At 41.7% G+C, this 27,204-nt stretch overlaps 1 protein-coding gene across 2 annotated transcripts in view; it reads left to right on the forward strand.

Moving 5' to 3' along the window:
- LOC105828262 (rho GTPase-activating protein 20) overlaps nt 1–27,204 on the forward strand; it is a 188,367-nt gene that overhangs the window by 45,952 nt on the left and 115,211 nt on the right. For both annotated transcript variants that reach the window (XM_036286305.1, XM_036286304.1), the window contains exons 4-5: nt 6,564–6,609; nt 7,970–8,142. In XM_036286305.1, coding sequence (XP_036142198.1) covers nt 6,564–6,609; nt 7,970–8,142 — 219 coding nt within the window. The remainder of the gene's footprint in view (nt 1–6,563; nt 6,610–7,969; nt 8,143–27,204) is intronic.

Below are 27,204 nucleotides of genomic sequence, written 5' to 3' on the forward strand. Positions count from 1 at the left end.
ACAAGAAGAAATTATTTAGAAGATGACTATTATTAATAATTAAAAAGAATATTTCTCTGTCTTTCATACAAATGTATTTATACTAGTTTAATTTCCTAATTTTACTTTTTTATTTTTTATACGTTATATATTGCATTTAATATATTTTATATTACTTTATTTTAATATCTTTTTTTACATTATATTCTTAATATATATTAAGTATCGTATATCTAATATAATCAAAATTTAAGATGATTTTTTTTACTTGTCATTTTTTGATCGCTCGGGGCTCTATGTTAGCTAAATATAGAGTTCTGTTCGTGCTTGCTGGTCGATCCCGTGCATTAATCAAATTCGCGATCTCTCGACAAACGCCCTAGGAAATCGCGTTGAAACGTTCTCACCGGCGCGGCGCGCTTTAACCCGAGACAGGAGAAAGTGCGTTTCGTGGTATACACATTCGCATATTTCGTACAAGAAAAAAAGAGAAGGAGAAGGAGGAAGGAAACTTTTTTCTGATCCTCTGATCTAAACGTAGTCGACAATCTCTCTAACGATCGGCCTCGTGACATATTAGTTTTGTAGCGTTTTATGACAGGTCTACTACGATTTCTGACGTGATTAGCATTTCTTTCATATGCCGAGCATAGATTTTTTTAAATCCGAATCTTGAAGTTTATGATTGTCCTGCAAGATACAATAAAATTGTATTACGTAGAAATTCGTTTATCAGTACAGCGAATTCAAGGCAAGGTTCTATCAAATAATGCAGAGCGATAAAGAGCTGTTATATCCCGAATCTATAAATCTCTGCTTTCTCACAAATTTCTCTTCCGGTTTCTCGATGGCGATATTTCTCGATACCAATGATGTATTGTGCCATACATCATCGCGTGTTTTGTATGTAGATCTTCGATTTTACATAGGCATAATCTTGTTGCGCAAATCCCACGTTTTCATTTCCAGGTGTTTGTTAAACAGAGATTTTCCGACGTATAAGTTGGATAAAAAATCGTACCACTGCTACAAAGTAGTTCAAGCATGGTTAATCGTCAGCAATATCATTGGCATTGGTTGCACACGCCCATGTTACCATTGTATGCGATCGAACATCGCGCTCGCGATAATCCCATACGGAATTCGCATTGCATTGGCGGCGAAACGCACCAATTGTAAGGGTAGCAAAACGCATAGGGTTGGACTGGAAATAATTTCCGTGAGCAATCGGCAGTATCATTTTTTGCAATCTATTTATATATTGTGACATATATTGGAAAAGTAATTTTTGTAGAAGAAGAAAAACAATCTGAATGTATGTCTGAATGTATGTGCTTAAGAGGATTAATTAAAATAGATTGTTTACTTTTGTTATTTTATATGATTAAAATTAGAAAATTGACACTATAATATTCTCAAAACAGAACGATAAAAATTTTAAAATTAAATTAAAAATATTAAGAAACAGTAAGGAAAGAAGGTGGAAGATATTTGGATTTATTTCCTAATTTGTTTTATTTCCTTAATTTATGTTATAAAGTAACAATTTATCCTCTACGAGTGGCATCACTTCTCGTAATGAATTCAAGAAGTGCCACAAGCATTCTCATGCTACACGATTTCCGCCGCCCATGTCGTGTTGCATTCCGGGTACGTACGTCATGCGTGCATCATCGTTCGCGTTTTCTCCCGTTGCTTTCCGCATCGCGGCTCACTCTTCCCGACAGGCTCTGCCGGGTAGAGAAGGGCGACTCTTCGACGGCGAGATCGAGCGAGGCGGCCTTACAACATTATTAAAGCGCAAGTAAAAGCCGCCGATCGGTCGTGCAGAAAGGGACGGGCAACCGGCCGGCCGGAAAGAGACTTTTTTTTTACGGGGGACGCGAATCTACTTTCTCCGATGCCACATGGCGAACGACGACGAAGACGAGCGTCGTCGCTCAGAATTGTTGTTTAATTCGGCAGCGAAGCGTTAAGGAGGCGTACATCCGGCGCACGTGGGTGCCTTTAAGTCTGGGTCATGGATTCGAGAGGATCGGCCACGCGCAGCGATGAGAAATGTCCTTTTATTTTTTTCCGACACTGATAAATAATCCGAATTCAAAAGAACTCTACAATCTTCTAATAACAAGATTTCTTTTAAGATCATTAACACGAATGACATACATTTATGTTTGATAATCAACGAATAATTGCTCAAAATTACGTCTTTTGACTTTTCATCTTACATATTAATTATTTTGCAATTATATTTACACATATGTGTATCTTATGAAATGTCGTGTCTTGACAAACTTGATTCTATGAAATTACGACGTCGAATCATTCGGTAAATGACCACGTTTGATCGGTTCGTTAAATATTAATAATATGTTGCGATCGACAAGTTATATCTTGTCTATTAGCAGAGAGTGACATCTAAAGGTGGCAAAAATGATCGGATTTACCGTAACCTGATTATAGCTCACTATTCTTTTATCCTACCGTAACGGGATGAGAGTTGTTTATCGTCTTGATGGCGTACACAGTGTTTAATTAATTACTCCGGTGAAATATCCGGAATGAAGTTTGATTAACATAAATAAAAACGTGAAAGAACTTTCAGTCGCGTAGTCAACGAATCAGCATGCAGAAGGCATCGATGCTGCAGGTGCATGTCGTACGATCTTGTTTATTGATCGTCAATCATTCAAGAAAAAAAGAGAGAAAAAGGGAAGGAGAGAGGAAGAGAGAAGAGAATACGAAACTATAGTAATCGTTTTGGCGACTATAAAATAATAATGGGATAAACGCATACATATATACGCATAGTGAGTCCCTAATAACGCGCGGGGATTTAACCTGTTTTTTTTGGGTACGCCCCCAGCTCGCATACTCGTCGTCGTCGTCGTCGTCGTCGTCATCGTCGTCGTCCTAGATGGGCGGCAGGGCCGAAGGGACGGGCGTGCGCGTGCGACGTATAATTAAAACCGCCTCCGAGGAATGCGCATCTGCGTATCTGCGTGCGACGGAAAGAAGCAGCACGAGCGAAAAATTGGCCATGGTGTCCGTCGTAATATCCATGCCGGCTAAGATTATCGATAATCGAACGTCCCTCACTATTCAGGGGATAGAAGAGCCGCGGCTGTCGCCTTTGATCACACATACACGGGGTGTTTCGCGTCTCGCGGTTCCAATTTTAGGAGCCGTTTAATTTTCGTGTGTCAGTTCGCGGTTGGACCTAACGGAGCTAACTTCGTTTCGCGAGGTCTTGGCTGGGGAAGAACTCGATCTCGCATTCATCTCAGGTCCTGTCATTGAAATCAAGATTGCCGGTTGCGTCGCGCGTACACCCTGTATACGAGATCGCGGTTGAACGCATACCGCGCGTGTTTCTTCCTAGAGGCCCCGTTCGATTAATAATTTCATAGCCGATTAATTTACTTGATCGTCTAATCGTTATTTTACGCGACTTTATAATCAGATCGCGTTCGTGCGATCGCGATATTTAACAGTGGCATTTACGTCAAATTTAACACGATTTCCGATAATCAGGCCTGCGATCGCGGTTCTACCGTAATCATTTTATTAATTATTCCCCTTGCCATTCATGGTAAGAGTAAAATGACGCGGCATGACGATACCAAATCGTCTATGCATACATAATTCATGACCGACCGAGACATAGACACACTTCCTCTACTCTCGACAGCCTCGAAAACGAATGGGTCACCCTGTACCTATCCTATCGTCGTCGGTTGGTGCGTATAATGCGATGCATAAATGCATGGAGGCACGCAGTGCGTGCGCGCTTAACATAGATACGTATCTGACAATAAGAAACGCATCGACACGCCGACGCATCGCATCGTGACGCCCGAGAACGACGTGACGATGCAATGCACGTATCGTTGCCTCTACACGCACGCACGCACGCGCGTACACATGCATACTTATACATACACGCGCATTCCCTTTTTCATTTTACACCGGGTATCATCTCTCTTCTCGATTCGAGTCAAGTGACTTATCGATACGTAATGCGTGATATCGTCTCGGACAGGACGGTATGATAAAAATTCATTGCACAGAATGCGACATTCTATGCGCTAGGAAGAATTTCTCTCGCTGCATTTTTATTACATTTTTACTTTGAACCTTTCGTGTGACGACTTAAATGTAATTACTATTTTATGCGGTGGTACATGATTTTTTTTAATAACTTACGCTTAACGAATAATGCAATAAAGTGACATAATAAAGTCAAATAAAGTCATTGCTCAGTTTAGGAATAAACGCATAATCTAAATCATCGTGTTAAATGCATTAATCTAAATACGAACTGCATATGTGTGTAAAAGGATTATATTAATTTTGCGATAACAAAGGCTTATTAATTATTATAAATGTAAAGAGTGGTAGGTTAGACCGATGTTAATAGTTTGAAGTTCTACCTACCGGAAAGTCTAGTCTTCTCTGAAACGAAGATCTGATCTTCCCCTCAGAAATTGCCTCATTCACATACCTTATCGCTTTATAGCACAACATGTCGTCGTCCTTTTAATCTTTTAACTCCGGATAAGAGTGGAACGTTGACCTTTTCCAGCAACTAGCTCAAAAGGCGTTCCGATGTTTTCTAATCCGAGATTCAGTTGTTTTTTAATTAAATCTAATGATGCATTTACCAGATACGCAAAGTAATTTATTCGTGTACACGCCACATTCTTCTGCATATATGTATATGTAAAGCTTATGTAATGTCAAACTGAAATAAAGGAGGTAAAGTAATTTAAATTTATCACATGAAATTCTACATATATCTTTCATGCTTAAGTAATCTACTCGTATATTCCAAATCAGCGTTAAGATATTTCGAGTGAAAAGGCACTCTCGATCTTTCCTTGCCTCGATTTTCTTCATTCTCGAGTTTGCATTGTGCAAGGAGAACATTGTGGCCTACGTGCCTTTGAAATTTGAAGTACGCTCGCGAGACCGGCGCACAATTTATCGCGATAATTGTTGGCCGGCCGCTACGCTAAAGCCAGGAGAGCTCTGCTTTCCTGTGATAGCACACGTAGAGACGTAGCAATTAAACCGGAACAAATTGGTTGTTAGGAATTGAGCTCTCTCGTACACGGCGCGCGGCAGCGCGGCGGCAGTTTTATTGTGATTACACGGTGCCTCCGATAGATACGTATTCGTAGCTCGGAGGCAAGCTGATTGACTCTCGTCGATAATTTCCATCCGCCTGCGTGGCCTGGAAGACCTTGCCATTAAAGGGCCTTGGAGGGAACGCTGGATCCCGTCCGTCACTCTTTTGCGTACCTCACATACGCAAAACCACGAGCTCATCCTTTCCTCCGCGCGCGTACGGTGCTTCTTGCTCCAAAACCGTGTAATACAATTTCACAAAGCGCGGCACGTTTATTACGGCGAAATTAATTACTACGTGCCAGATGTATCGCGCTATTCTTTCCGCCGACCGGTTTATTTCCATTTTATTATCGCGCCCGTGAAGAGAGTCACGCATCCGCGTATGATCGAGACCTGATCTGTCTCCCTCTTTTGTCTATAACTGTATCGTAAGGCGATTAATATTAAAGCCCTAAGAATGACTTACGCGAATGTGGGCCGTATGGAATTTACATTACCGGCTTTGCTAGCTACCGTAACGTTATCGACGACCTGCCGACCGCCTTTGTGTGTGCAAGTCTTCAGGATTACCAAGCTCATTCATATCGAATGTGCTTCTTTGGGCGATGTTCTGATTGGGCATAATGCTGCGTCATAAGTCAACAGATAAATATACGCTCCTCTCGAGGACGTGGTCTGGCCTCGAACCGTTTAGGGTCTTTGACATCATGCTACAAATGTTCCTGACGATCGGTCAGAATACTTGGCGAGCTCGCCGTCAGCGGAATAACTATTTCCGCCCCTAACCGTCGAGAAAATTATCGGGTTCAATGAAATGTAATAGATATTCAGACAAAATTATCCTTCTTGCAACGGAGCAAGACCGGCTTGTCTTATCAATTGCAGCAATATAATATTTTTCTTATAGTTTCTGTCCTAAAAAAGCACATCACTGGAAAAATGCATCATGCACTTACGACTCTAATACGATCAACTACATTTATAGTTTGAGCAAATTTTGTTTTAATTAATTATAATCTCCTGCGTATCGCTAACTATAAATTAAGCACTAGTACTATTATAATGTAATATTAGTGAAATTGTATAAATTATATTTTAATTATGATACATAAAAAACTAAATTAAATTTTATTTAATAATTGCGAATAATTTCGCGAGCATAGTAATAATTTAGCAGCAATTATTGAATCGGCGCAAACGTGCCAAAGTATTCTTACAATAACACAACATATAAGTAAGCTATGAAGGCTTTGGATTAAGTGACAAGTGATGGAAGCGACAGATCGAAAATAATGAATCGCGTATATATCGCGCCTCGAACTCGAATCATCTCTCCTCATACATTATACATGATTTCCACTCCTGTTCCCTTCCCGTTCTCTTTCCCGCATGTATGTTGGTCATTGTATTTTAAAAGCCAATTCTATCGCGTCCTTTTTGCTTTCTTTCAGATCCGCAGGGCACTCGAGAATTGGGACGGCAGTGCCTTCAAGTCGAGTGAGTATGCACACATATGCCGAGCTCCTTAGCTAATCGTTGCGCGATTATCGATTACGACGCCAAGCGACTTTAACGAGTTTATTATGCCTCGCGAGAGCCAGCGGTCGAGACGTGCAATTCTCGGCTCTGCACATCTTAGGAAACTGGTAAAGTGGAACTTATCAAGGGCGACTGTGCGCTCTTTCCTCCCCCATCCCCCCCCGATAATCACGCGCGCGTCAAGAATCTCGTCCTTCCGTTTCTTTCTCTTCGTCCTCTTTTTTTTATTTTACATTTCCTTCGCGATAATCGCGCGTGATAGGCGAGAGCGATCGGCAGAGGCGGCGGCGGCTGCATGTGCCATTCTTAAAGAGACGCGCTAATTGACCGGTACCTCTTGTCCAAGATTTGCCATGCTTTATACATTAGGCGAGTCGAACAAATCGTTCTCGATTGGCTCGCGCTCCGCTGCCGAAGTATTCTTCATCTCGCGTTACCGGCTATTACCGTGAAATGACTATCACCGGCCATTTCGAATTTACATTAATACGATCGCCTGTCCCTTATCGCGCGGGACAACGACGGCGCATCGTAAATCGGCACCGCGGCTCGTGTGTACCGCGAAGGGAATTTATTCCTGCGTTCGAGCGTTATCTCGAAACACGATACCGCGTGCATTTTTTCACGCCCGCCCGGCCGTGACTCACGCGTGCGAGCTCGTATTTTTTACACCCAGCGACTGCCGATCCGAGGGTGTAATTGCGCGATGTCAATTCGTGCAAATGTACATGAGACTACCGTAAATTTGCGCTGCGTTGAATCTGCAAATTACACGGTGCAGCCCGCATTTCACGACGCCAAGACGCGGGCAAAAATGTAATTCCGAAGATAAATCACTCGTCAATACGAAAAAAGGAGAGAGGGGGGAGAGAGAGAGAGAGAGAGAGAGAGAGAGAGAGAGAGAGAGAGAGAGAGGAGAGAGAGAGAGAGAGAGAGAGAGAGAGAGAGAGAGAGAGAGAGAGAAAGTCGATGGTCGATGAAAACCAGATCTTCGTCGACGAAAAACAGATGGAGGCATGTGTTAATAATTCCGATTCGATTTTAATTTCCTTTTTAGTGCCACGGGTTTACTTCGCTGCACGCGACACATTATTTTATTTTCTGCTTTACGTTTACCGCATCGCGTTTATGCGCCCGCCGGACGGTGCTGTTAATTACGGAGGAGAACGTAAAACCTTCCGCCGGGTGATATGACAAGCGCAATTATTTTACGGCTGGCGAAAGATAGTCTCATGTAATTTAATAACGGAATTCGGTGCTTTTTCCGTACGTCGCAGCACAGACAGATTTTAATTATGGCAGCGTGTGCTGTCAACAGGTGACTTATTCCCCGGCCCGTTTTGGAACTCTTACTGGGAATACTTGGAGAAGTACAGCGAGGCTAGGAGGACATTGGACGAGCTGAGGGCAACCGAAGACCCCCTACTGCACTTTCTCAGTCTTCGGCAGGCGGCCGCGAGGCATTCGCCCTTATCCCTGCTTCTTTTACCGGTGAGTTATCGATAACGCCATAAATTTATCTTAAACGTCTTCGACGTTCAAATTAATTTATTTATTGAAAAAAAAAACGTTGATAAGAATTGATATTGAGCTTTTGCGAGCGAATTTAATGCCGATTTTTTTGAACTAGAAAAATAATTTTCTCAATGAATTATTTGAAAAGTTTTGTTAATATTTATAAAATATCAATGGAGGTTTAAGGAAAGATTAATTTTATTCGCCTTTACGCGACTGTAGCGTCGTAAATTTACGTCGCTATTGCTGACTTAATCGATACCATGCGTATTCCACTCCGTCCTATAATATACGCCTACGATTATGTTTGATTAATAAAGATTCAGTTTCGTAAATGGCAATTGCAAGCATTGCTTTTGGTTTTAGTCTCAATCTTGGATACCGCGCGACTGAAGTATTATACGGCACAAGAAAGTATGTGCCGAGGAAAAGATCATGGGGGAGGGGAGGGGACGGCAGGAGGGAGGGCCGGTTAAGAATAGTGAAATGAATCTCACGGGAGAAAGGTGGAATTCCCTTCTCGAGAGGAGATACGTTGTCTAATTAATCGTGCCGTCATTAAGTCTGACTACATTAATTCATTTCGCGAGTCTTTAAAATGCCGAATATCTCTTAAGACAACTATGAATTAAATTACGACTGACGCGAATCTCACGAGACTGAATTGCTCGACAAAACCGGAAATCGAGCTCTCGCGAGACGATCGTAAAAGTTATCGCGATTCGTATTCTTACTTCTGGACACTTGACTCTTCAGTGAAAGTCTTATCTCGCGTCGCTGACGCAACGGTGCACGAGAGAGCATCTTTGCTTTAACCTTTCGAAATTCTCATGTGCGCGCTTGTAACGAAAGCTATTCACTTCCTCGATCGCTTCACGATACGCTCCTCAATTAGTTTATAATGTAGTTTACTTTTTCATGAATGAAAGTATCAGGGTAATAATTAATTCAAAATTTTCCAAAAAGTTGACAAAAATTGAATAAAGAGGACGAGAGCGAGAGAGAGAGAGTGTGTGTGCGCGCGCGCGCGCTCGCGCGTGTGTGTGTGTGATTAATTGAGGCAATCAGCGCTTCGTCTTTTCTAGATACATGTCTTAAACTGATTAAAGGCGTGGTTAAGTTAACTCTGCCAATAGATGGTTGATTATAAAAATATAAAAAAAGGAAAGCAAAAGAAATTTTCTAGATGCTTGCCATACACACATCGGTAAGAAGCCAACGAGGTATGTGAGATGAGCTATGTGACAGCTTATAACGGGCGTAATGATCCGGAGGTCCGGAAAGTACCGATGGAATCGGTGACTGCGACTTTAACACCCGTTGAAATATAGACGGGGGTCTTGTAAGTCACGCGTAGGTACGCAGAGGAGAGAACCTGTGCGTACCTACCCCACCTCTAATGCGCGTACGACGTTGATAAGTGTCGGCAAATACGCTTTCGTTATTGGGCACATTGTTATCTAAATTTGAAATCCAGTAAGCTCAAGCGCCGCCTTTACCGTACCAGCTAAGCCTTTTAATTGCCTCATAACGAAGTTTTGCAATTATTGATAATAGGATATACCGGTTTACTTATTATCTCCTTACTCTCGCTCACGGCTTGGCAAATAGATTTTGCGTACTTGTGAAATCTTTCTGCAAACGAGTTTCGAGTAACGCGAATCTTCTCTGCGATTCACGCATTTGTGATTCGACGTATTCGTGCGACGTCGTTAAGCTTTGAGGAACGTTCAATGGCACGTTACGTTATCGGCTTTGCCGAGAATGTTAACTGCGAAATTTCACCTGATCGTTTCTGCACCTGTAATGCTCGCGACGGCAAGCTACTAGTAATGTCTTGCCTACACCGGCCGTCCGACAGATTACGAGATGCCTTGTTACACGTGGGTGTCCACAACGGTATCCGTTTGTGGTACAGGTATATGAGGTTTATACCACCACGTTATTTACTTATATCGTTGCGGAGTCTAGGGAATAGCGGCAGGGATACGTAAGAAATTGCGGTACGTCGTTACGAAACGCTGATCTTGATCTCCCGAGCACCTACGCGCGAAACGATGTGCCGGTTTATTACAGCTATCCGCTATGTAATCCATAAATCATGCACGCGCGAGTGTTTGGAAAAAACACTTTCCGAAAAAATATTTTTCATTTCGTGACACACTAACGTTCACGACCACCTCGCGCGATAATTTCTTGGCAGGTTGTTAAATGAATATGTTAATAAATTTGCTCAAGGCATTATCGCATCTTATTAGAAATATAATTTTCAAAAATTTAGAAAGTTGAATTAATTATATGCAATACTTTGATCAAATGAGAGAAGAGAAGTGTAGGGAGTCCGCACTCAACGTTAATTTCTTTCAAATAAGGCGATGCAAACGCATACATGCATAACTGTGTTTTCTTTAGTGCTTTCTCTTTTTCTAAACGCTATTTTTGCCGTACGCGAGATGCTATTTTTCTAAAGGCTCAAATAAATTTAAATATTGGTTTAGAAATGTAGCACAAGTGCGTCATTATTCCCAGACACAGTTACGCGGCATTCAGTGCGCACCTATACGTATGAGTATATGACTCTTGCAGAACCAGTCATTGTTTCTCTTTTATACTTTAGTGAGTTGCAGAACGACGAGTGATTTACGAGGTGCACTCGTCCTACCGCGGTAATATATGCCTTGCCGAAGGGAAGTAAAGGAGAGATAATTTTGCTAGAGAAGTAGCCTTAAGAACACGTTCCGAATACTTTAAGTCTAAATTGATTTTCCAATTTTCTCTCGTCCTACGCATTCTGCTCTGGATTTTGATGATTGATGGAAATGGATTGATGGAGATTATTGAGAAATTCCTCTAATTTTAACTGTCTAAATTTATAAACTTTTTTCTTGTTTTAATTTATCCTACACTGTTGTTCAATTAATTAATTGAAATTCTCTATATCTATGTTTATTTGTAAATATTTGATAATTTTATTTCATACAACAATATATCTGTTGCTCGCTGCGATTAATTGCATTCTTATTGAAGAATCCGAGCAGAATCGCGGGATTATTGTTTCACGGTTCTTTATAAATCGACGTAGCAACATTTACTAACTTTTATCTTTTTCGTGTTTTTTTTGTATTTCTGAGTTTTGTTATGAGGATTGATTTAATTTATTTCTTTGCACTTGGAAGTATTCAATCAAATTGTCGTTGTCATTGGCCGAAATCATGATTAATATCCAACGTTTGATTACAAGCTGAAATTTTATAGTGAAGAGAAGGCTGAAGCGAGGGGGGTGATAAGTATTTAAATGAACATTTTGTCGCGTGGGATGCAGAGACGTGCGTGAACTTCAGTTAACCGTAAACCATGTGTGTACCGAGAGGTTTGCGACGTAAATCCGAGAAGGTTGAATGTGCCAAGCGTTGGTAACGGTTTCCTCAGTTCGCGCAATATATATATACGCGCCTGTACGCGCAATAGGCCGTGATTCTGTACGTCGTGTCACGGGGATGATGAATGACCTCGCGTCGTCATCGATGATCATCGCGCCGCGGCAATCTGATGTAAGTCGACAGTTCGAACTTTGCCCTTTCCTTGCGGTCAAATCCCGGCTCGTGCGCAGCATCGTACGCGAATTATATGAATTCATATATGCATGCCATTACCGGGCAAATATTGATCGGAAAATATTCTGACATGTATGCATGGAACTCACGGGGAAAGAACTCACTTGGAAATACTATAGATCTGTGCAATATTTACAGATGCAAAAGTTTATATAAATATTAAAGATTTCTTATCCCTCCGAAAAGCCATATGGAATAAAAAATTGAAGCGCGACTTATCGGTAGAAAATTAAAAAATGAAAAAAACACTTTGTGCATCTGCAAGTCTGTGAAATTAATGAAAGAATCCTCAGAATATGTTAATATGCAATATATCATCTTTAATTGAAATGCGAATTCTGTTAAACGAGATCTTGATACAAGATTATCCGTCGCAATGTTTTTCAATTAATTAATTAGGATATTTCGAGACTCAAGAAATAATCATTCCACGAGATAACCATATTATCATGAATATCGCCATTACGTACTACATACAAGGTGTGTAAAACATGTATGTAAAACGAATTATGTTGTCAAGAAAATTTCTTGCACATTGACCGATTGTCGTTGACACTATAGTTTTCCGCTATGCCACGCCGCGCGCCGAGCGAAGTTGAAAATAATTAAGTACGAAAATAAGGGCACGGTATCTATTTCGTCGGCGATAAGACGACGATATGATCGCCCTATCAATTAATTCCACTAGGATAATTGGCAGATACACGAGGAACGTGCACACACAAAGTCATTTATTTGACGGCAGCGCGGGCAACATTCTCTCTTATACCAAGAGAGTTGGATCCCGGCAACTCGCTCGGGCATCGATAAGACGATTTGACGTGCGATAAGTCCCGGCGGTATAATAGACGTACGGTATACCTATATACCTATGCACGCCTCTCTCGTCTCGAAAGAGAGACGCGCGCAGCGTGTGATAGTGTCAACAGTGAAAACCGGCCGCCCCACGATCTGTAAGTTAACCGTGAAGAATCTGGTTTGTCGCAGCGGACCGCAGCCGCCGCGATTACGCAGCCGGCGAGTACGCAACGTTGCGCGGCGCGAATAAACGCGCGATCGCTCGCGTTTACAAGTAATTAAAACGCAATCCCGACCGTCCGCTCGGCAGATCGCGCAAAATAAACGGAAATGGCAACTTTTGGTGGTTTTTTTTGGTAGGAAAATTGTCATTTAGTTTACAAACGATTAATTTCATGTAAAGCAGATATATCACGAATTAAAAGTAACACGTTTCGGAATCGTTTTATTTGCATAATTACAAGTTTTTCCTGGTTGTTTGTCAATGCTGTTTCTGTTTTATATTTAAATGTAATAAATACCCGTCGATATGTATCTTGATTTAATTAAATCGAAATTTTTTAGCTCGTTATTAAGTGATCGAGACATCAACTTTGTTTTACCTCTATAACACGCGACATTCCGCACGCATTAAAACAATCAACAATCTTCGGTAATCAATCTTCATCAATTTGATCCGTAACGGATGACGGAACGGCAACAAATGTTTGCCACTCATCGGACTGTGCTTCGTTGAATCGCAAAGAGTTGCGGAACCAGTTTTTCGAATTCGAGGAATCGTGAATCTCTCGCGCGCACGATGAAGAAGAGATTTAAGTGGAAGGAGATGAAGAGAAGAAACGAGCCGAAGAGACACACACGAGGCGAAGAGAAGACCCGCAGCGATGCAACGCACTTCAAAGGTTTCTTCCTCTTTTTCTCGATGTTTTCTCCTTCTTTCTCTCTCTTTCTCTCTTTCTCTCTTTTTCGACGTTCACTCTCGCGTTCAATTCGCGGTATCGTGTCTAGCCTCGATCGAATCGAGGATGCGCATCTTATAAATCAGCCGAGCTCGCTATGCGACACGCGATGTGGTCTAACTTCGTCGTTGCAAAAGGCGTCTTTCAGCGGTCGCGAGGAGCTTGGCAATTAATCGCGACCCGCGAGGAATAACGTGCCAAGGACTTATTACATCCGTTCAATTTGCAAAGTTACGACTTTGCATACAAATTTACCGCGTTGCCATCTCTCCCATCTGGACACTGCCCATACGTATGTTGTACTTAAAAATTAGCTTAACGTAACATGGTTTCAGTATTAATCAGTATAAGTTAAATAGTTTGTGTAAATGCATTAATATAAATTCTAGCGAATCTTATAAATCAAGAGACGTATTTCAAAATCGGGTTGACTTGAACGAAAGGAAAGTCTCTTTACTCCAGATTTAAATTTAAGAGATAAACATGACATTAATTTTGATTGAATGAGCTCTTCTACGAACTTGATCCATCAAAATAAAATGTGAACCAAAAAAATTAATGAAATTTAACCTGAATTATATTCTCAATTAAATTAATTGTTTCAAGTTTAAAAAACAACAGTTTCTCTATATTCTATATTCTTCGCCTTATCGCACAACTTTTTGTTAAATATAAAACTTGGAGCAGAGCTTTATGGCGACAATTTCCGGAACTCAAAGCAAACCCCATTGATTCTAGAGCGATGAAAGACGAATGTACCACTTGTGTGGTCTAGTGACACGTCTATTAGCCCATTGACTTCCATCATCACGGAGGTGATGATGGACGACCTCTTCAGGTGCTGAAGACTGGAAAGAAGTCGTTTCGCCACGATCGATCGATCGCGAAAGCCGCGGACGTTTCTCGATCGTGCCGGCGTATATATAGGAAGTAATCACCGCTTCGCCATAAATAACGCAACGAAAGCTATTAGTCATAGTTTGCTGCCGCGCGAGTGGTTGCAGCATCAACGTGGCTTAATCGATCCGCATCCTCACGTAAAATTTTATCGCGTATCGAGATCGTCCGTAACCCAAGTATTTTGTTGTTTTTTTTTCTTATATCGGAAAGACAAAAACGAACTCTTTCCTCTCTTATGAGAGAAGATGAAGAACCGGAAGATTTGTATTCCTGTCTCTAACGAGTCGGCGAGTCGAGATGTGTGTACTTGCAAAGAATTTACATAACTTGAGGTTTGCGTGTATCCTGGCAAAGAAAAACATTGCATAAATTATAAATAGGTTTACTCGAGAATGGTCATTTAATATTTATTTTGTTTTATTTTTATTTTAGTCTCATCTTTCATATAAATTACAAATAATGGCACAGTATAGATCATATGAATATGTACATATTAGTTATATAAGAAATTCCATGAGAGACGTTTTTGGTAACGAGGATTAGAGTGGCAGGTAAACGTTGCGGAGATTATTGTACGATATTTTTATAGGCTTCTCTATGATTTTCCATCTAATTACGCCCAAGAGATTAATTTGCAATAATAAAGTTATATCCCGGCCATAATGAGAAACTCGCGCAAATATATTTTCTATGCTCTTGCGATGAATGCATTCCGAGGCACGTGCGTGGTGTTTAACGCTAACGATTACCATAAAAGCGATTGCGACCCCTACGACGACCTCGGAATAACAAAATAATTACTCGAAGAATCCCGTAATTAGTACTAAGTGCTTGTCCCGGATGACCATTCGCGGTAACAATAATAATTACCCGCGCCGAAACTCGCGGAAAAGTGGCACGAAAAATGTCACGGCGTCACGTAACGAGCCATTGTCGCCGTATAAAATACCGATTGGGCAAAGTATCTACTTATAGAGATGTTCTCAGGGCCGTTAGTCTACGTTGGTTTATCGGTTTAGCGTGCGCAAACCGAGGAAATCGGTCACGAACAATCGCCTCGGCTTGACCCCGAATTATGGAAGTGCCGGTAATCCAGGTGGTATTATAGTTAAACCGTCGATTATTACGCCGCGCGCTTGCATTCCAGTGTCCTTATTAGCAGCACTGCTCCCGCCGATCGAACCGAGCCCATTGCCGCGCGCTGCATTCTTCCAATACGCGAATAATTGCACCGCCGAAGTTTTTTATGCCTTTGTCACGAATAATTTTCATACACCCGTGTGTAATTGCACGTTTAATGCGGGCGATGCGAGTAAAATTTTCTTTCTTTCCCCCTTATTGCGTACCATAGTCGGAGTCCGGCATGAATCTGACAAAACAAAGCGCGATTTATCTTTCAGAAATATCATACTTGGATTTTTTTTTATTTATTCCGTGGGCCAATTTTATTAATGCGCCAAACACAAATAGAATCTGTTAATTACGTTAGAATAAAGTTTAACGAAATAACGATTATCAAGACGCGGCTAGTCACATCTTTGATCATTTTTGTCATTAAATTGCTGTATCCTCGACGTGAACGCGCATTCTGATGTACTCGATCTCGATCATGGCCCGCGCGGAGATGAATCTTCGATAAACGCCGATGATAACGCACGATCTAGCTCGATGTCCCTCATAAATTTTAATACATGCATAATTATATGGCCGATCTAATAATCGTCTACGTTCCCGCGCTCGGGTTTCTATCGCAATAAATAAAACTGTGTAAATGAAATGTAGGATCGAATCGTTATCTCCGTGCCGTCTAAGTTATTTACGCGCGACACGGAAATTTCTGTAATCACAAATTGCGTCCGACAAAACGTCGCGCTACGTCGCATCCACTCATAAATCCTCGTTATGATCCCGCTGAAGCATTTCTGCCGAGCAGAACCAAATTGTCGCGTAATATTCCCGCACCAAAGCCACTTTAATTGAACTAGTAATTTTGCACGGCTTTATACGCAAGACATGAAATTAAATTGTATTCTACATTTTGTTCTTAGGAAAAGACGAAATCTAAATTTACATGTCAAATTTAGAATAAACAAAGTTATCATTATTTATCTATATTTATGTCAGAAAATGAATGTTTAAAATTTTAATTTTAGTTTGCTTGTCTTTCTTGAAAAGGTAATAAATTTATCGATTTATATTTTTCTACTCGTTGTGTAAACCCAAACGACGTTTTAAATCCAGCCAATAAAACGTCATGAATCTAGGATGGTTTAAATGAGACTCACGCTAATCACTAGCGATAACGCTCGATCCGCGAGTTAATCGCTGCGTCTCGATTGGTCGATCGCGATCGTGAGGACGTGGGCGCGTTCGCGCTTGACCGTGACACGATGGAAATTTATCGGCGATTATTCCGGGACCGATAATGGACGTCCTCGGATGAAAATCGTTTGGCCGACCAGCCGGCTTCGCTTGTACGATCCAACGAAAGTAAAGCGAGGCTGAGACTGACGATTATCGTCGCGATGTTAATTTATCGCGTGACACCTGCGACCGACGCGACGTCGCAGAAGCTAAAGGAAAAGGAGAAAGAGAGCGGCGCGGCGCGTATTTAGCGGTCGTTTCACCACGTGGACGACAAGTAATTATTACTAATTGGATGGCTCGAATTATCGCTGCTAAGGCACTTTGAGATTTCTTCTTGTAACGGACACGGAGGCGCTGCTCCGGGACGGCGAATAAGGACATCGCCGTGACGAACAATAGGATCGCGGGGACCTTGGGAGTCTTGGATTTTTTTCAGTTGCTTATATTTTATGGCGTGAATCGCGCCCGGCCGGACGTGGCGTTTGTCAGTCTGGAATCGAGGCTAATCACGCTCTTATGCAATTTAACTTCGCCTCGTCGCCGCGATCATTTATCTTTCGCCGTCTATTTACCCCACCGAAGCCTGCACGTTTACGCTGACAACACTCGCTAATCGACAGGCAGCCGCGAAAAAAGCACCTGTAGCGAAATAATGGACTTTCGATAGTGCGATGTACTCTCGTGCCTTCGTAGCTTTCAGTGCGTACATTCTAGTTATCAGCATGGACAAGACTTTTCAGCACATCATGTATGCAGTCCATTTTGGACGTCTTCTACTTTTCGATGAACATCGAGTTGAAGACTTGATACGTACACTGAAAAAAATACTAATATATCCAATAAGATATGTAGTTGCGGGCTGCCAACTACAGATATATTCAATACAATAGTATATGCTATTGCAGTATCAACATTGTACTTGCATTAACAGTAAATATTATTTTATTGAGTATTTTATGTAGTTGGCAGTCCGCAATTACACATGTTATTGGCTGTATTACTTTTTTTCTGTGTATAAAAGAAAGTAAATGCTAATAATAAAAATTCAATTAAAAATTAGTTTTATTCTCGATTTACACATTGCCTCATGAAAAATGGCGATAATTTCTCATGATTTATATACGACCACTTTTGACATTACTTTTAAAATGAATGAATGATTAATCTTCTTTATGATTTTCTTTCGTGATTAAAAGAGATGTAATGATATTTGCAAAAAATACTCGATAGAGTTCAGATAAGAACACATTTCTAAGCGTTCAATTTCATTTTACAGTTGTGTGCTGTTAAACTTTCATACATTAAACAAATAATATTAATAGTCGCGTGGCCAACATTAAGTACTAGATACTCCATTAAACATAGCAATGAGAGAAATTAAACGCGAGCAAATAGATCTTTCTGAGAGCGACTCTCACCCATTAAAGTCGCGTGCGCACTAGGTAATAAACGGGTTCGAAAGTGTTTGTTACAGCAGTTCAATACTACGTGCAGTTTCGTTCTTCTACCGAGTGCTTGCTTATTTATTAGATATCGAGCATCGTAATCGAGCACGCAAGAACGAGAAACCAAGAGCAACATTTTATCAAGACGATATGTACGTGTACGAGAGCGCGCGTGCCGCCAATCGTGAAATGCTTACGTCGTATCTGCGTCGCGCGCACGTAAAAATAATTCCTACTCAACCAACACCGTGCTGTTTACCCTGCGCGGATATCGCATTATTTTCTTGCTCGACTTTATCGAACAAAACACACTATACGTAATAAATAGAAATTACGCGATGCCGTTCATCAAGCGAAAATACGCGTCTCGAGCGTGGTATTTACGGACCAGTCTCGCAGACTAGTTGTTTGATCATCCACAGATGCGCAGAAACGCATTGCCGTTAATTAGCCACGGCAATGCGCTAATCGGAGAAATTCACGAGCCCGCCGACGCGCACGATCTGTGCGTCTGGACTCTCCCGTATGAACATTAGCGCTTGAGACGAACAGCTTGAAACCGGTACCTTCGCGGATTTCCACGTTGCGAAAGTAATCCCTGTGTCCATTTACGATTAGTAATGTAAAATATCTCAGCATAAAAGTATCCTTTTGTAGCAGAGTAAATATCTGCGTAAATATTTTCGCAACGAGCTGCAACCTGATTACATTTCGCTCCGAAGTACTATCTAGTATTTATATCCACTTACAATTTCTTTGTCGACAGAAAAACTTTCCTCTCGTGTGCCCATTTGTCGCTGCCAATTTCGTCAGGACTAATTATAGGTCGATGAATTTACGTAAAACTTCGCGTTTCGGGTTCGCCGTAGTTACTTTCGAATTTCGTTTCCTGTCCGCCCGAAGCGTTTCCGTTCTAACCGGTTAATTTGACGCGAACCGTACATAGTGAAATCGAGCTATCGACGTAGCGCGGATAATTTTTTATCACGTTCGATTCGGTATATCGCGTTAAGATTTACGCCTCGGTGGAAACACCGGATGCCTGGTAGGATATCGCGACTCGACTGCCAATTCGACAGACAGATTGATTACGCTCCCGGCGATGAAGTACAACCACGTTTCCGCATTGCGGAAATCTCGTGCCTCTTAATCAAATGTGGTTAATTTTATTCGCGCGCAAGCACAGCCGCGGTAGCCGTAGAGAATAAATAACGTTGACATAGCGATTATTATTACAGCAGCAACTTAACATTAATATGCCGTATAATATATGTCAGCCAAGGTACAGTAATTTAAATAAAATTTTTAATTATATTTTATGTATTATTTGATATTCTTCTATTTAGTCAAATTTCTCATATATTCAATTACACAATTAAATTTATTATCTGATGCATTTGCACGTCTCTTGCGACAATTAAATGATGTTGTTTTTTTTAATAGCAGCAATTGTTTATCAGTCATATGTATTATTAATATTTTTACGATTCGAAAGCAATTTTAACTCTATTTAATACTGTTACATTATGATTCACTACTACCATACTTGTTTATGGATTAAATTACGGGGGTCACTCATGTGATTTTCTCTTAGGTGTGGCAAAGTGAAAAGTGAAACCGTTCGCATGAGTTTATCTGAACTGTGATCGCGCAATTTTTATCGGTGGGAGACAATGGGATGAATGAGATTCGAACGAAAGATTAAAAACGACGGGAGAACGGAAAATGGAAAGGACAATTACTCGAAAGACCCTCCAGCGTTCATCGAGTAACATTATGATGGAGTTTCTATTAGGCGTAAAGACACTAGGGAAATTCCGATGTTTCGCTGTGATAGCGACTGCCGCGGGTCGGCAGCTTCTTTCTCCTCCCTTTCTTTCGCGAGCTCGATTATACTATACGTGCGGCTCGTTGGCGAGAGTCACCGGTGTCGTTTAATATTTAATATGCAGTTCGAGTATACGGTTGGCCGGCGTCGTTAAAGCGTTAGCGTCATAAAGCACCGTACACACATCGTCGGGCACGTGTACAATCGTCAGAGGACTCCTTTACGGGGCCCGATGTTCCCTTTCCCCTCCCCGGTACACGCGCATAACGTCGTTACTTGCGGCACGTCGTAAGTAACACGTGTAAAGGCACGTTTGCACGAGCGCGAATCGACTAACACGCTCTTACCGTCTTGAATATAAATACCTCCCCCCGACATATATGTATACATATGTGTATATACGACACGAGAGGTCCAACGACGACGACGGGTCCCCGAGATCGTGTACGCCGGAATTTCGTGGAAATATAAGTTGAGATAATCATTCCTGGAATTTGTGCGACGCGCGCTTTTATTCGCGATTTGTATGCATTAATTACGTTATAAAGACGCGGGGCAATGTATATTTTTTCGTTTTAAGTACGAAGGAACCGCTCGCAGCGTCAAAGGTGATAATTTACACCAACGTCTGATATTATTGATTGTCAGGTCCCCGCGCTGATAAATTATGATATTCCAGTCAATGACATCAGAATCGAATTTATAGTCATGAGAGAACCGTTAAAATAACATTTATTAATATTGTTACATTCTATAATATTATTACACCATTATTATTTTTTCGTACAACACATTTATACTGACAATTGCAATTATATGAAAAGTTTAACTCTTCGTAGATTTCTGTGCTACAAATATATTTAAAACCACCTACGTACCTCAAATTTCGACGATCGCGTACGTACTAATGAAATTAGTTACTAGAAAAATTTGAAAGAAAACAATTGGGTTATTAACATACCTCGAGAATACAACGTGAAATTAATTCGCTAGAGGTGGAGAAGCGAGTTAGGCCCTTGTTTCGGGGAGAGGGGGATTTACTTTTAATAAAATTCTAAGATGCGTGCGTACGCGAGGGGAAAGGCCGGATGTCACGCATGCATTGCGTGCATCGCAAGCGTGGAGTAGGTATTGCCGCGACATCGGAACGCCTTCTGGAATAATAAGCCGATCTCGGCCCTGCATCAGAAGACCCTTTTTTTTTTTTCGAGGCGAGAATCAACCGCGGCCAAGAAGAGAAAGAGTTCTCGGAAGGCACTCGATGTCAGCGCTTTTGATATTGTTGAGTACTTAATCTTCTGTAGAGAACGATTCACGCGATCGTTTCGAAGCTGCAATGCATTTTAAATAAACGAAACTCGTCATCTTTACATTTGTGCACATCGAAAGATCTTATCTGAGGTGTAGTTAATTAATTTTCCCATCGTTTGTATCCCTAGGCTTATGCGACTAACACAAAAAGATAGACCTTTCATCGATGAGCTTCTTATAGTTGGAAAGTTAAGGATCAGGTTTGAAGAAAGTTATTAACGGCAGTTTATACTTCTGCCACAAAGCAGAATAGGCACATAAGCTGCGAACTTTCTTTTCGAGGAAGCCATTTTTATATACCCACGCAAACGATAGAATATCGCCAATATCATTATTCGTGTCTCAGCAGTGCATAAGGTAGTGAATTAATACATTAACGTTCCATGTAAAATTGTGTAATGCGAATTTTCGTCGATTCACGCTGAAAGCTAATTTACTCGGCAAGCAAATTATGCGTAATAACGCTCGAAATGCAACATGGTTTTTCTTCGGATATTTCAATCGTTATCGTTGATTCTACTTGACATATTCGCCCCGCGGCTTTCAAATTGCCCGCGGAGGAGGAAACGAAAGTTAGTTATTATCGCTGCGAAAGGTGGACTTAATAGACGGAGAGGTAAACGCTTCGTGGACATCGACGACGAGAGGTGGCATGGGAAACTGCGGAATACCCGCCTGTGCATGGATGCACATTTTCATATCTCGCGAGATTCCACGCGTGCGTTTACGGAATGAAGGCGCCGCCCGTAGTTTACCCCGTGGCTTCGAAATCGGCTCGCTTCCTCCTGCGAGTGGTGCGATTACCGTCGAGATAACCGGCGATTCAATATCCCGGTGGATGGCAGCGACGAGAGGTGTCGCGGGGTTCCCTCGTGTGTTTAGCTTTTACGTGCCTACGTAATCCTTTGCGCTCAAAGCAGTAATATCTTTCGTATTCCTCGAGGGAACGAGCGCGCAATTCCGTATCCGTTAATCAAAGAGTTAGCTGAAATTCTCCATTGTAGTGACAGAGGCATTCAATGCATCTGTTGATAAAAATTGTTCGCAAACAGTTCCTGAGCGTTTCATCTAGCAAATCGTTTTTGGCAATTAATATATTAATTTACATTTCTATAGAGAAAGTCGCGATCTTAGAACAACCACGGATAATTACCTTCCAATTTCTTCTCAATCTCTTTTTCACTTTAAGATTGATTACTCGCAGTTTAACGATATGTAAGAAAAAGAGATCTCGTAGAACTAACTCGACTGTCCCGAGGTTAATGATATATTAGCGAAATAATTCCGCGTTGCTAGATCAGATGTAACCGGCGCAAAAACGCGGCGCACCGAAGTGAAAATTTATCTGAAGTTAAATCGGCCGATAAATAACGAACACGAATAATCGCGCACGAGATCCGAGATGACTTTCGCCGGGCAGTAACGGAAAGTAAATGAACGGCCGTGTAAATAAAATCGATCAACAATAAATCGTTCAATCAAGCGACGCAATAGCTTCACGGTCAGTGAGCTCTGCAATTATCGTTAATTATTCCTAGTAAGTGGCGGGAGAAAGACGGACGGCGAGAAGGAGAGCGATCGCAATTCCGGTGGCAGCGATTTGTTATTATCGCGCGTATATTTTATTGCCGCGGATCCGGATACCATTTCGTCGTTTGTCGCGTATACGCGCGATCGAATCGAATTTCCAATTGAAAATAGAGAGCCGTGCACCTATGCGTTCCGCACGCTCGGACTAGTGTAATTACAAAAGGACGACGTGAACTCTATGAATAAAACATCGACGCTCCTCGTAACTCCAGGCACGCGTTGAGTTATTGAGGAAAGGCGACGTTCCTTGAGCGTTGTTTAAGCAGCTCACCGAGGCCAAGTATTAAGGCCTTTGAACTTTCTTTGGAAAACAAAATTTCCTCGCAGTTTGTGCCAGTTTCATTTACGCGCGACGTAATATATTTGCATTTCCGTTCGATTTAAAGAGAATGCCAAGAACTTGCAGCTTCAATTAATATAAAATAAGTTAATAACGTAAATTTGAAAATAATATCAAATAGTTTCAAATGATTAAAATATGATGACAATTATAAAATATATTCACGTAGAATTATTAAAATGTATAATTTAAAATATAACACCATTAATCTAGAAGAGAAAATAATTTGACAATTATAAAATTTGCGAATTGATTGAATTTTTCTACGGATTCTCGTGCAGTAATTATTTTTGTACTCAACAATTGCTCCTTTACTTCGAAATAAAATCTTCGTTGCCAGACGCTTCTTACTCACGATTACCAGAGTTAATATTAAAAACAGAAAATCTCTTTCACGGTATGTTCGACGCAGTATAAATTAACCGGTGTTTTGCAGTCTTGCTCCAAGTGTTATGTAAATCTCTCGCAGGTCTTAGAGTCACTTCGTCGTATTTTCCTCGTTTCGCCACAAAGGGGAAGGATTTTTCTTTCCCAATGTCAATGCGAGCCGCGTGTGCAAACGAAGGAAGGAACGAACGACTCGAGTAAGAGGACATGTCGAGGCGCGTGAGGCGAATGGAGCGAGCCGGCCGGCCGGCCGGCGCTGCGCGCTGCGCGCTGCGCGCTGATCTCCGACCGCGTGTATGCGTGCACGCACACGCGTGCGCCCCTGCGTGCACTTTCACCGTCGTGCACGACGGAACTGCAAAGTAGCCTACATGCAGGGCGTTAAACTCCCGCGGTCGGTCGTTTGATCCGCGAGACTCGCGCGGTCGGAGAAGATCGAGATATCGATCCGTTGCAACAGCGAATTCTTACGGGCCTCGCATTGCCGTGCCGGCCGGTATCGTTTGGGAACGGTTGCGCCACCGGCTTGTATACATATACGTTCGCGAGGGACCGGCACTCGAGTGCCTTTCGATCAACGAAGTTTGACGAGAGTCAAACTTATTGTCGCCGTTAATCGTCATTTCTTTTACCTCCGATATTCGACCGATCGAGAACGCAGAGAAAGGCTTTGTGTCTTCTGACTCGTGCGATATTTCGGGTATGGTGCTTTGATTTTTTTTAATAAATATTTTTTCATCTTTAGATTTAGATAGATTTAATTTTCTATTTAATTTTAAATGTTACAAAATAGTTTGCATCTGTGACGCAAGATAAAATTGAAATCATAATGCTATTTTGTGATAATTTAATCTTCTTCGCCAATATTACAATGTAGAACATTTTGACATTTTCTAGTTTTGACTGCTGACATTTTTCAGTCGCAGTTAATGCTCCCCAATTCCGATAACGATCGCGAATGGAAGCGATTACTACACGCGCGCACGCGGCTGTTTAAAGAGCATCTGATAATCCTCGACATTAAAACTTTTGAGCGAACCGATGCAATTCTCCGGCAATTTCATATAATAAGCGAGCATAATCAACCGCGAGCGAGACTCTCCGGTTCCCGTATTTCTTCCGGCATCCGTCGGGGTAGTTCTAGCCTTAGAATAATTACGAAATTCGCCGTGTATGTGAGAAATTCTGCGTAGGTACTCGATGTAAATGTGTAAACTGTATCCTTAACCGATACGCGGAAGTCGCTGGGCAAACGCGTACTTCATAGATATATAAGGTATCTGCATATCTTACATAACGTAGGGGGGGGAGGGGGATTCCGCTTTGTAAACTGCTTTACCCGAAGCATTTTGTATCTGCGGTTTCTTTCGAATTCTTCGTTTTCCTGAATACGCGCGCGCTCGCGCGTGCACGCGGTCGTTTATCCAAGTGCGTAACGTTCGAGCTTTAAGTGATAAGCTTTGACTCGCGTGACGCAGAATTTATTGTAACCGCCTCACAATTTGACCCGAGTGAGTAAATTGCGGAAGTAATATCGCGTTACCGTTACAATTATTTATTGTAGCATTAATTACAGGCTACTATTTAGTGTCTGGCGGTCATAGTTGATACTCTTCACAATCAGTTTCACGATGGATATTTTTATATTGTCGTAAGCAGGAGGAAGTGGTTTCAGTCAACGCTCGTACATCCTAATGAATTTGATTAAATTAATCTTGCAACATCATCGATGTCAAAGGCTTCCTTCGGCTAGCTTCGGACTAATCGCCGACTCGTCAGGCTCACGATGCGATGGCGCGAAATAATAACCGGTCGCGCGAAAGTTGTGACGCCGCCTCTCCGGAGAGACGAGTTTTCTCCGGACGTTTTGGTACTTGAAAGATTAGCCTGGGTCGATCGAGATATTTATCGGCGCGGAGACCTACGGTCGCATTCTTCGCGGATGTTAGATCTCTCCGTCGCGCGTCGTGGGTTCGGTGTTATTGACCCTGCGCGTCCGCGAAGGGTTGAGTTACAAGTCGCCAAGGTGAATCGGTGCTAGGTTAACGATAGAAATCAGACAAATAATTCGCAAGATAAGAGCGAAGGTAAACGAAGATACACATTTATAGGCGACAAATAAATAACTATAATCGCGCACATCCGTCTTCCCTCTGAGTGATTTTCACTCAAAGATAAATGTCCATCATCCAAGGAAAATGATTATCGTCATTTATGTTCTACGTCATTGCATCTCGATACACGTAGAGCGTTAAGCCGTTTATTTAGTTGGAAGACCGGCAACTTGTAACGCTCGAAACGCTTTTGTCGATGCCGCTAGATCTTCTCGTTCCTCGTCCGTAACAATACGCGCGCGTATACGTCGTACATATCTTTCTAAGCAAATAACTTAGAAGTGTAACGAAGTGGAAGGTGAACGGACGATAAGGCGCGACCGAGTGTTATCTTCCGCGGTCGCGCGTGCGTAGGGATACATTTAAGGCTTAATCCAATTTCCTGGATCCTCCAGGCTCTCGGCAACACCCGTGGAGAGAGAGATCGTTCCGCTGTGGCGTTTACGACGGCCGAGCATAATCGCTCTTACGGTATGCGCCGCTATAAACGTTGCACGCACGTGGCCACGTAAATACAGTCGTATACTCGTGCGTACTTTGAAGTGCGTGTCGCACTCGCGTATATGTGCGCGCCACAGATGGACGAGGGCGCGGTTCCCAACTTCTCTCGAGTAACGTCAAACAGAAAACACAACGTGTAATTAGATAGAAAGCGCGCAACGACGAAGGTGAAGGCGTCGTCGCTTTAGAGGGGAAAGATCGCTCGTTAGAAATAAAGAGGAGCCGTCATTTTTCCGGCCGCGCAGTCCTAGACACATGGTCACGAGAAACCGCCTAACAAGCGTCCAACATGATGGCAAAAATTTCTTGCAAGTGAGATTAATCACGTAATTCAACTCTGTGAGCGTGCCGCTAGATAATCGTTCGGTGCATTTACGAAGGCGCGCCGCGTTTTGCCGAAGATGAATTGAGCGAAAGAGTAAAAAGGAATGAAATCTCGATATGATTTGTTTTTTAATTAATTTTTAATTTCTTTGTACGCCGACGGCCATCCAATGCGCGGACATGTTGCAATATCGGCATTGCAGCATTAAAACAACATGTAGCGAGATGAGCTTTACGTTATGAGAGGTGCGGAATGTCATTTCTAGATAAGAATGCGTGTAAAATGACCACTAGCAATATCGCAAATTGAGAAAGAGAGAAAAAATATATAATTATCTTAAATATGTATAAATATACGTTGCGAATGCGAAATAATATTATCATGTGTATTTTTCTATAATATAATATTTAGATTGATGAGACAAATTATGGTGAATATATTAGGAAAGTAATTAAGAAATGGAATTTGATTCCTCATACAGCTGATCTATAATTTATTTATCTTGTAACGGTAATACATGCGTGATTTATTTTAATATACGTGTAATTTGATTACAAAG

Source organism: Monomorium pharaonis, chromosome 4 (assembly GCF_013373865.1).
Source record: "Monomorium pharaonis isolate MP-MQ-018 chromosome 4, ASM1337386v2, whole genome shotgun sequence".
In the NCBI taxonomy this organism is placed as follows: Eukaryota; Metazoa; Arthropoda; class Insecta; order Hymenoptera; family Formicidae; genus Monomorium; species Monomorium pharaonis.